The following is a 12352-nucleotide window of genomic DNA, read 5'->3' as shown; positions in this document are numbered from 1 at the left end:
ATTACTTACTAAAAGTTCTAAGACTCCATTCCTGTTCTGTCCCTGGCCAAGACGACTACAGACAGACACAGACCCTTTGTTTCTCTCCCTCCTCCCAGCTTTTGAAAGTATCTTGTCTCCTCATTGGTCATTTTGGTCAGGTGCCAGCGAGGTTACCTTTAGCTTCTTAACCCTTTACAGGTGAGAGGAGCTTTCCCCTGGCCAGGAGGGATGTCAAAGGGGTTTACCCTTCCCTTTATATTTATGACAACATGCATCTGCAAATGTTTAATTATCATGTATGTTCTGCATGCAGAATACAGAATATGTATGATATCTTATTATACAGCAGAGTATTTAGATGGAGCTGAAGAAGGGATGCATGACCAGAGAGGAATAGGAACTGAACAATTGCAAATAAATTACTATCACTATTAGTAGTAAGACAATAGTGCTTAAAGGCCTCAACCACAATTGGTGCTCCATTGTCCCAAAGAGTTTATAATCTAAATAAAGAAGACAGATACGTGAATTGAAAACTTACTTACAAATTGTGTATACAACTGAAAGCTCCTAAGTCAAATGTAAGATATACAAGTGACAGAAAAATTAAGTTTATGTACCCCAGGCTAAATCCAAACCAGGTGCAAATATGGCTAGAACTGGTCAAGCCAAAGTTACACCCATCTATTAGTCCAAATTTGGACCACTGACTTTGGCAGTATTACAGGAATAATACTGTACTCAGAATGACCAGATCAAGCATACTTTCTTTCTTCCAGACATAATTATTCTTTCTGTGCTGTTTCTTTTCCTTTGGGTCCTCTGCAAACATAAGAAAGTTCTGACAGGTGCATTAGTTTTCCTGGTCTCTATTAGATACAATATTCCAGAATGTTAAAATGGTACAGGATTGTGTTACATAGTGCTATTTTGTACAAGACAATTCCTTATAATTTCTATGTCTAAGGAGTTCTGTATTGCAATTGAGATCTGTTCCTCTTATCCTTCCATCCTATAGACTGCAGTGCTAATTTCCTTTTTTTTTTTTCTTCTTTTTTACACGAGAAGTTCCAGAATATACTACTTTACTTGTTGCCAGTAGCACAAGTAGCAGAGACAAGTGTCTCTCTGGCCATCTGAAGTGGCAACATTATAGATGACTGAGTTGAGACAGTTCTGCTCTCTCAACCTGAACCATAGCACTAAATTACTCCTACTCACTGCACACCGATGCTTGTTCCCTCTTTGGTGATGAGTAAACTTTCTGTCTCATGGATGTGACATTAAAATGTGACGGTGCCCTCAATAACCAAACAACAAAAAATCTGAAAACCAGGAGCTGATTATTTTATATATTTGGTACAAAGGTAGCAGAGCTGGGGCTGCCGAGACTTGGCCTTTCATTATTGTCATTGAGATAAGTTAACATAAAAAGCATGGTGAGATCCTCTGGGCCCTTTATACTGGGAAAGGGCCAGAGCAGCATAAAAAAGGAGTCCTAAAAGCCCCAGTGCAGGCACTGTTCTGCCCTCTGAGGACTGCTTGGAAGTGTGGGGGGCATGCTGGTGGAGAAGGGCAGGTTGCAGCACACAGCTCTGGGGAGATTCCAGACAGCACTGCAGTTCATAGGCCAGACCTGGGAGGCTGCTATAACTTAGACAGACCCCCAGAGCTGTCAAAGTTACACTCGGGACCTCTCTAGCCCCTGGAATAGTCTAGGAATGGGAGGGTGCAGTGGTAGCTTAAAGCCACCTTGACAGCCCCATTTCCCATTTCTTAAAAAGTTAAGCATGTGAAGCTTAACATGCCTTTGATTCTCTGTTGAAAAGTCCTTTATAAAAAATATCTACAGGGCAGTAGAAAAGCCCTTATGAACATTTAAAAACTGAAAAGGTTAAGTCATTCTATTTCTGTACTAGAAATTTTTAAAAATTAGTCAGATTCAAATAATTCAAACTGACAATGTCCCTTTTAAGGACTATGCATCAGACACACTCCTCCAACAGTACTGGGCAATTCCATACAGTTAAGTTATAATTATGCAAGTCAAATGATGGTGAGATAATACTTTATGATGTAAATAGCCATGATATTTTATAAGGCAATGGCTACGTTTAATATATTCAAACTTCTACTCTTTCCATAGAACATGAACACAGTTACTTGTATTCAGGAACATGTGGGACCCTTTAAAAATGAGACTGTGCTGAATGGAAATCCAGATTCTTTCGTAACATGAGTTCCAGTAAGCTTATTCTTATCGTGCCTTTTAGCTTTTTAATGTTGTCTCTGAGCTTCACTAATTGTGTTGGGCCATGCTGGCTCCAGAGCAACTAAACATTAGCACAAATATGCAAGCTTTAAATATGAACTTGGCCAAATTATATTTCAGACTAATACTTATGTAATTTAGTATATTATGGATAAATGAAAAGGAATATCCCGCATTTTTATTTTTCAGTTTTGGTAATATACTCTTAATTGTATCCAGATTATATTTTTTTTGTTGAGAAAATAGAAGAAAGAATATATTGCAGATATGGCACCGTTAGATGTTCCACAATGTAAGTTTCATAATAAAGTAAAGAGAGTTATGTTTCTCCCCTGTGTAACAAACTTGCACTAAAATGCTGTGTGTCCTAATGGTCATGTTATTTTAAAGCAAACCAATATAACTGGTCTCCAGCCACATTGTATATCATAGTAACATAATGTTCACCTTCCAGAAGGCTCTTTTCAAGGAGGAAAAAATGCACAAATGGGTCTGCTCAATAAGCGCTTCCACTAAAAACTGTGGTATGTTAAAAACACCCTCATTTCTCTTTTCCAATGAAAATAAGCATTTAATAAGCCAGTGTTGAGCAAAAAAACACGTGCAGGTGTGAAAAAAATATTTATTTCCCACTCTCAGGATGCATCTCTTATTTTATTTTGATGGCAGTTTGCAGCGTACATCAAGTTGAACTCAGCAGACGGAACTTGGGTTAAATCCAGATGCTGCTTTACACTAACAGCTGGTGATGAGTACTGAAGTCAAAATATATAACAAAATGTTGAGATTTAGGGCCAGATCTTGCTAGCCTGGCTTTCTTAATGGGAGTTTTGCATGGTGACGGTCAGCAGGATTTGGCTGTTACTATAAGAGATCAGAAGAAAAAGAGTATGCTAAAGTGTAGTGTGTAGTAAGGATAAGAAGAATTATTCCAATTAGGACAAAGCCTGTATTTCACTTAATAGTTTGTAATCCATGATTGTAGGTGAGAAAAATGGACTGGCATGGTGGAAAGTTTGGCCCTTATAAACAAAGAGACAATAAAAGGCCCTTCATAATCCATTTGTTGTTATTAGGAATTGAAGATTAAAACTTAATCGGCAATACATAAATAAATTAGGGTTGTCAAGCGATTAAAAAAATTAATCGCGATTAAAAAAATTAATCGCGATTAATCGCACTGTTAGACAATAATAGAATAACATTTATTTAAATATTTTTGGATGTTTTCTACATTTTAAAATATATTGATTTCAATTACAACACAGAACACAAAGTGTACAGTGCTCACTTTATATTTATTTTTGATTATAAATATTTGTGCTCTAAAAAACAAAAGAAATAGTATTTTTCAATTCACCTCATTCAGGTACCGTAATACAATCTCTTTATCATGAAAGTTGAATTTACAAATGTAGAATTAGGTACAAAAAATAACTGCATTCAAAAATAAAACAATCTCAGACTTTAGCCCCTACAAGTCCATTCAGTCCTACTTGTTCAGCCAGTCACTCAGACAAACAAGTTTGCTTACATTTGCAGGAGACAATGCTGCCCTCTGCTTGTTTACAATGTCACCTGAAAGTGAGAACAGACGTTCACATGGCACTGTTGTAGATGGCATCGCTAGATATTTACGTGCCAGATGCGCTAAAGATTCATGTGTCCCTTCGTGCTTCAACCACCATTTCAGAGGACATGCATCCATGCTGATGACAGATTCTGCTTGATAACGATCCAAACCAGTACAGACCGATGCATGTTACTTTCATCATCTGAGTCAGATGCCACCAGCAGAAGGCTGGTTTTCTTTTTTAGTGGTTCGGGTTCTGTAATTTCCGCATCAGAGTGTTGATCTCTTAAGACTTCTGCAAGCATGCTCCACACCTCATCCCTCTCAGATTTTGGAAGGCACTTCAGATTCTTAAACCTTGGGTTGAGTTCTGTAGCTATCTTTAGAAATCTCACATTGGTACCATCTTTGCATTTTGTCATATCAGCAGTGAAATCTGCACGAACAACATGTGCTGAGTCATCATCCGACACTCCTATAACATGAAATATATGGCAGAACGTGGGTAAAACAGAGGAGGAGACATACTATTCTCCCCCAAGGAGTTCAGTCAAAATTAAATTAACACGTTATTTTTTTAATGAGCGTCATCAGCATGGAAGCATGTCTTCTGGAATGGTGACCGAAGCATGAAGGGGCATACAAATGTTTAGCATATATGGCGTGCAAATACCTTGCAATGCCAGTTACAAAAGTGCCATGTGAATGCCTGTTTTCACTTTCAGGTGACGTTGTAAATAAGAAGAGGGCAGCATTATCTCCTGTAAATGTAAACAAACTTGTTTCTCTTAGCAATTGGCTGAATAAGAAGTGAGTGGACTTGTAGGTTCTAAAGTTTTGTTTTTGAGTGCAGTTATGTAACAAAAAAAATCTACATTTTTAAGTTGCACTTTCACAATAAAGAGATTGCATTATGGGACTTGTATGAGGTGAATTGAAAAATACTATTTCTTTTGTTTATCATTTTTATGGTGCAAATATTTTTAGTAAAATAATAATATAAAGTGAACACTATACACTTTGTATTCTGTGTTGTAATTTAAATCAATATATTTGAAAATATAGAGAATCAAAAATATTTAATACATTTCAATTGGTATTCTGTTGTTTAACAGTGTGATTAAAACTGCAATTAATAGCAAATTTATTTTTTTAATCACGATTAATTTTTTTTAGTTAATCATGTCAGTTAACTGCGATTAATCAACAGCCCTAAAATAAATTAATATAAATATGTTCTAAGAAAAAAAGAAGGGCTTTACATAAAATTCATCATTTCAAAGGATGCTATGAATTTAACTAAAATTCTTGACTTGATTTATTTTCCTTTTATGTATGTATGACCAGCCACCATTATGGAGTATTGTCAAAATTCCAGGGAGTAATCCAGCATACCTGGATCAGCCCAATGTATGTATGAGTGGAAAAAGAGAAACAGATCTACAAACTAAAAACCCTAAGTCAATTTTTAGATGTAAAAACCAGTAAAAACCACCACTTTTTCTCTTATTGATCAAGCCTTGGCACCACTCTTGTTGTTTCTATATCCTCCATTTTTTTTCAAAGCTATTAGAGACTGATCCTACCCCTATTGAACATAAAGGAGATGGGCAAGTGGAGGCTGGGATTAATGTACACTGCTGCCTTAACAGTTTTCACTGGCTTATAAAGGTAAACCAGTGGCTGGTTTATAATATGCTTTGCTGTGTGGTTTGGGAGACTGTCAGAATCTAAGTTATTTTAATAAGTTTGGCCCTTCTTCTGAGCAGTTTGCATTTATTTTAGTTTTTGGTCTAGTCTTTGACTTCTCTGTGTTCTCCAAATGAAACCACTGCCATTTTAAAAGTCTTGTTTCTCTCCTTTTAAATATCATGAAGAAAGCAAGAAAGTTGCTACTGACAAGTGACAAAGTGGAGTGTGTGTTTTTTACATTGCATGAAATGAATAAGCCCTTTAAGAGATTTTAAATGTGTTCCCCTGTGCCATATATTGATGCCTAATCACCTTATTGCTGGCAAGTGATGAAATATCCTTTGGGCTAGTGAATGCTGATTTCGCCCTCCCCACACAGTGATATATTGGGGTGATTTCATAATAGTCTGAGCCTTCAATTACAACTTTCTTTTATGGTGGTGTAGTGTTAGCACACTGAGCTGTAATACACAATATATATGACTCTTCAAAGTGAAAGGCTAATAGTTGTTCAAGCAGGTAAGGACAAGGCTGAGGGCAGAGGATGGACATCTTGAGTAAATGTGTTAAGCATAGCATGATTTACTTTAAAAACTTTTTAGCAGTAAATTCCCTTTCCATCCATGGATTGTGGAACCAGGTCCTCCCATTTCTAGCTGTGAAAATGCAAAAAATCCGTCCAAGGCCTAGATTAGTGTGAAAAACTCTGGATAAAGTTGCCAGATAAAACAACCGGGTTTGCTTTCAAAAATGGTAGTGTTGACAACTTTTGCAATATGACTGTGAGTCTTACAATATTTAGTGGTTTTTTTCCCTTAAAGCCCCAGCTGCTGGAATCAAGAGATTGTATGAGAATCTAATTTTTCATTAAAAAGAAATAGTAATTCTTCTTCGAGTGCTTGCTCATGTCGATTCCATGTTACATAGGCACACTCATAGCTATCATGGCATGGACATGAGCACACATCTTGAAGAACAACAGTTATTAGAGGTAGGTAACCGTTATTTTCTAGCCCTCATGGCCATGGAGAAAAGCTTGAAAACCTAAAGCAGGTGCACCCTGCTGGCTCAGCAATCAGAAGAAAAACAATCCTAAATTTATTTTATTTTTTTAAATCTCATGATTTTTTGTGGCCTGACTCATGCATTTTTTTGGAGGTCAGATTTGAAGTTGGCAATACCATGATGGAGTAGAATACAAAAGGCAGAGTGTTTCTTTAGGTCCCACAGAAGGTCAGAATGCCAGAAGAAGAACTATTCCTCATAACAAGGAAGATTCAGGAAATAATTAGTTTCATGCAAAAGTACAGTAATTTCAGAGTGGAATATATGTAATAATGGGCTTTGAATGGGCACCTAGTGAAGTCAATGGCAAAAGTTCTACTGTCCTTACAAGCACATTGTTGGATGTTTCTTCTTAATATGTAGTTGTGAATAATTAATAATGTGGACTTTGAAGAAATGTTATAAAGTTTCAGAATTAATAGTACACTGAAATGAATAGAAGAAGTTCACACATCTTAGAACTACAGTTTCAGAGTTTCTGCAGATGCAAGAAGACACCACTGCATTGATTTGCATGTTTTTCATATTTGAACATTTTCCTTTGCCATCAGGACTAAATAACAATTGTTTTGAAAATGAAATCTTAAATTCTGGAAACCAGTTCTGTAGCATCTTCCCCGCTAGAAGAAGAATATGATATTTAGGGTCCTGTTTAAAGCACTTTCTAAGTTTTTGTTTTAATGCATTAAAATTGACCAAAGAAGAGTCACTGTTTCTCTGATCATCTCATATCCTAAATGTAGAAGAAGTTTCTTAACATCAAAGGCCATAGTAGGTTCCTAAATTTAACCTGTTCACTGGTAACAGTAACATTCATAGAAGGAAACAATATGATGATTTCATTTGACTTGTGCACAGGCCATAGAATTTCGCAAAGTGATCCCTGCTTCCAATTAGATTAATGCTATTTTAGTTCTTGTAAAAAAACAGATATATCAAACATCAAAACAAAACTATTCAAAAACATGAAAATACATATTTTATATACATTTGTGACAGAAGTAATAAAGCCACCAGAGGTATGAACGCTGGGCATCAAATGTGACTCAAAACAGAAAATTGATATATGAAAGGAATAGATATGTTAAAATCTATTTTCTGTGTACCAAACCAAACTATAATTAATAAAAACAATTAAAAATTGAAGGGAAGTCTTAAATAAAGATTTGATTTTAGCATCAGTGTAAGGTATTTAACAGACATTTTCTGTGCATCCTACTGCTTTTCTGCTTTTAAAGCACATTTAGTTAATATGTATTTTTTTACCATTAAGTATCACTGCAAACTAATTTGACATCTAATAATATCTTGAATGTCATTCAGAAATACCAGAGGGCTGCAGTCATAATCAAACAAGTTTGCTTTGAACCTCATTTGTCTCTCATTCCTGTACAAATACAGGTTTCAGAGTAACAGCCGTGTTAGTCTGTATTCGCAAAAAGAAAAGGAGTACTTGTGGCACCTTAGAGACTAACCAATTTATTTGAGCATGAGCTTTCATGAGCTACAGCTCACTTCATCGGATGCATACCGTGGAAACTGCAGAAGACATTATATACACACAGAGACCATGAAACAATACCTCCTCCCACCCCACTGTCCTGCTGGTAATAGCTTATCTAAAGTGATCATCAAGTACTTTGTACAAATACAGTGATTTCAGAATTAGCAAGGAGAATGAGATAAGATTTAGTGTTGGAAAACTAACTGTTGAATTGTCATCCAAATATTTTACAGAAGTGAACCAAAATAATAATAGCACTTGCTCTTGACTAGTTATTTTGTACAGGTAAATTGTTTGTGTAGACACCAGGTCCAAAGTCATTCCTAGTGCAACTCAGAGTTCTACCAGAGATGAATTTGGCCAAGTGTGCTGCAGATAGAAAGTATCATTGCTTTAAGTAGTAATACTTTAGTATTACTTTTATGATTTTTTAATTATTTTTGTTTCAGAATTAGCATTTCAATAAAAATAAGAGAATGTTTGTGCATAAAATAGTGTTTTCTGGGAGAGACAGTGAGTGTAAATGTCATCCTCTCTGTATGTTCTCCTACTCTCACTTCATTTGTTGAAATGCAGAGCTAAAGCTGCTTTTCTGAGCAGCCGGCGTTTTAGCATATTGAGGAATTTCAGAAATTATAGTTTTTTCTAAATGTAATCTCTTCCAGGAGGAAGGGAGGGAAAGGATCTTGCCAAACGTTCATCCTGTTAAAGAATGACTGATTTATAAAGTAGTATTCAAACTGATTTCATTGATGAGGTCGGAATGGATCACATCCTGAATTAATTGCAGATTAGGCTCGATTAATCCATAGCCCAACATTCCACCAGCTGTGAGTTTTGCTGCAGCTTTTTTATTTTTTAAAGGTAGATTAGTTTTGATTTAGTTTGGAGGGGGATTGGAAGCCACATTTTTCTTTCGAAAGCATGCTGCTAATAAAGGGCAATCCTTTGACAGGTCTTTCGTTGGGTTTATTGAAACCTCTTGCACTTGCCAGAGCAGGTGATGAAGGAACTATGTGAGCTCAGTTCAGCGAGCCATTGAGAAATATGTTGTAGTTTTCAGAAGCAATAAAGGTTCGGTTTGGTTAGAGCCTGAGATGGAGCTTTGAGTTATCAAGTAGCACATCACTCAATAGTGATTAAGCCTCAAAGGTTTCCAAACAGTAATCAGTTCACAAGACAGAAAGAATACATTGTCTTACTAGGACCCCTTCAGTTTTTACTGTGCCACCGATCTTGTTTTCTCATCTGTCTTTTAAAACAATGCAATTAGAAGGCTTCTGTCTCACTCTATCCTTTTATATTCCATGGTATGAGAGCCTACCAAAAAGTCCATATTCATAAGAAAGTAATATTGAAATTCTAGAGCTAAGGAGAGGGTTTCAGTATTTTCCTGAGAATAGTGTCCTCTCCCTCTTTTCAAATCCTCTTCCATTCCCTTCATCTCAAAGTATATAAATCAACAAGATAGAAATTATGATCTCATTGAAGACAGGCACCATAAAACTAGTCAACACTGTGGATATATTTTTACAGGAGTCAGCCTAAATCATAATTGTGCACTATTTGCTCAAGTTGGTTAGTGTGATCCCATGGGAGGAGCACAGAATAAACAGAAGATGGACATAATGTGTTTCAGTATTTTTTAGTTATTATTCCATGCTGAAAATGTACATTGCATCAGACTCCCCTCCCTTACAGTACTGTTTGTATTATGGAGGGCTAGGAGAAATAATGAAAATGTAAAACAATTCATGTGTGTGAATGAAGTGAAAACAGGAGAATGCTTTTGCTGAGTTATAGCCCGCTGTATTTTTAAGGGTATATTGTGACTTACATGACATGCCCAGGCCAGAAAGTAAGAGGGAAGAACCATTCATTTTAGGCCCCCTATACAGGCTATCTGTGTCTTGTGCATTTAGGCCACACACTTACTTATGCCCTTCCTGGGACAGGTGGGTGCAGTAGGGCAGGGAATGGGAGGAGCCTCTACTCTGTACTCCACCCCACTCCACTCACTGCCCCATGCTGCTGGGCCAAAGCAGGGTAGTTGCAGGTGGGAACAACTGTGATGTTTGGGGTTCACGCAGGCCAGTAAGGGGTTTGGTCACCATCTGCCTTGTAACCTTGGGTGTCTTGTGGCTGTGCACCTTCAGGCCAGATCTCTGACCCCAGCGCCTCATAAGCCTCACCTTGGCTTTGCCCAATCTGGTTACTCCTTGCAGCTGACTTTAGTACACTTCCTGCCCCAAATTCATCCCAAAATCATCCTACTGCAAGGACCTGTCTCTCTCACTGGACCCTCACAAAGAAAATATTAGGTTCGCTGCCTTTACAAAGACAGTATAACTCGCCATGCTGTCAGCTTTCTGAAGCTCACACTTTACTGAACTTACACAGTGATGATGATTTATAATGAAAGCAAAACAAATTCATTAACAAAAGAACATGAATTAATTACACCAAGTAAAGGGGACAAAGATAGAAATGGTTACAAGCAAATCAAAGCGAAAACGCATCTAAAAGACTAAGCCTTAATCTAGCAAGATACAGTTCGTTCAAGAGGGTTTCTCTCATCCACAGTCTTTCCCAGCATTTGCTAACCAGCCTGGCCTTGACGCATCACGGAGATCAAGTCACTTGGTTCCTTTGTCTCACAAGGTAAAGGAGCAAGCTGGAGATTCTCTGTGTTCCTTATATTCTTTGTCTTACAGGTCAGGAAGGCCTCCTGGGGACTCAGTCTCCTGTGTCTCTCTGGGGTGCAGGAGCCATGGTAATTCTCTGTTTCTCCAGTTGAGGATCAGAATAACACTTGCCAGGTTAGCTTGATGGCTTTATTTATGGCTAATATGTAAATTGGGGTAAACTACTATTCCTTTGACTAGGACAGACCTGTTCATCACCTTTACCTAGGCTAGGCTGTTCTTAAACATAAACGTCATAGAGACAGAATTCAAAACTTCACATATAATGTTAACACATACATTTTACAAGGATATTAATAAGCAGTGTGGTGTTATTGTTCATATACACCATAAGGAATATTTTGCACAAATATTATTGCAGCAGGGTGTAGGGTATGAATATAGTGTGCCTAAAATCACACCAGTGTGGTTAGTAATTTATTGTTTGTGTGGGCCAGAAGTAAATCTTACAACCTCCACCTCTGAGCTAGGAGAAAGCAGAGAGAAGTTGTGACGCAGAGGGATTTGTCTGAGTAACACTGCCTTGTAGGTCTACTTCTTGAGGGCTGCAGTTTACACACTACCCCCTGCTCAGGGCTGTGCCTAAGATTGAAATCTCCCCATACTATCATGAAGAGAATCATCCATTTTTAACAAGAAATGCTCTGTGTTTTTAAGATTGGTTATTTTGCCTTGCAGTGTGTGGATGGCTCCTGTTTTACTTTAACCCCTTCCTTTCAGTGACCTTTCATATTAACAAATAAAGCTCGTCAACTAAGAAACCCATAATTTTTAGACAGTTTTGTCATTTGATTAATAGCCAATAAGAAATCTAGTTATTTAGTACAGAAGGAATAAAATAAAGTAATAAAGGAATATAATAAAAAACAGAGGCCTAATCCAGCCATGACTCAGATGAAGTCAATGGGACAAGCTTTGAGTAAGTGCTGCAGGATCAGACCCCAAAATGTAGACTCATAACTAAGCTGATCATAAACAACAACTGTATAAAGCCACACCTGTCTGAAACGTGTTTGGTTCCATGGCTATGCTAGGGCAAGTTGTGGGGTTTGGCCCAAAGGTGGGCCGCGACACAGTCCTGGGTGCAACTGCATTCTCCAGTCAAACAGTTTGGTTTCAAAGATCTTGAAGCATTTCTTTGAGTGCATATTGCTAGGGATTTCTGTCACTACAGTTTGTTTACACTAAAATGAAAAGGAAACATACATTGTTTATTTACAGTGTTATTGTTTATATGTATGTAATAATTAAAATTAATAATTTTCCTCAATAAACTTTTACGGCTGTAATTTCCAGACCAGGTCTCTGACCAAAGGTAAGTTTTTATGTGTTTGTTTCTTTAAGAAAGAAGGGACTTGACTGTTTAAGGGAAAATGTTTCAGCTATTTGGAGATATAAAAAGAGTGGGTGAGGAAAAATATACTTTTCCGCTTTAAAAAAATAATCTTACAATATTATTTGAGTAGCTCTGGCACCACAATTACTTGGTGATAGAAAGTTGAAATTGGTCTGGAAAATAACCACGACTAAGGTGACATATCCATGATTATTTTGGTGAA

At 37.1% G+C, this 12352-nt stretch overlaps 1 protein-coding gene across 4 annotated transcripts in view; it reads left to right on the top strand.

Annotated features, from left to right (window-relative positions):
- EPHA7 (EPH receptor A7) overlaps positions 1-12352 on the top strand; it is a 171816-nt gene that overhangs the window by 103229 nt on the left and 56235 nt on the right. Inside the window, exon 6 of one of the 4 annotated variants that reach the window (XM_084623868.1) lies at positions 10803-10907. The exons of the other annotated variants lie outside the window; for them this stretch is intronic. Within the exon in view, the coding sequence (XP_084479994.1) occupies positions 10803-10885 (83 nt within the window). The 3' untranslated portion in view covers positions 10886-10907. The remainder of the gene's footprint in view (positions 1-10802; positions 10908-12352) is intronic. 4 annotated transcript variants of the gene reach the window in all.

This window comes from Lepidochelys olivacea (genome assembly GCF_965140295.1).
Source record: "Lepidochelys olivacea isolate rLepOli2 genome assembly, chromosome: 3".
Lineage (NCBI taxonomy): Eukaryota > Metazoa > Chordata > Testudines > Cheloniidae > Lepidochelys > Lepidochelys olivacea.
Note: the sequence above shows the minus strand (reverse complement) of the source record. Positions and strands in the feature narration are given on the sequence as shown.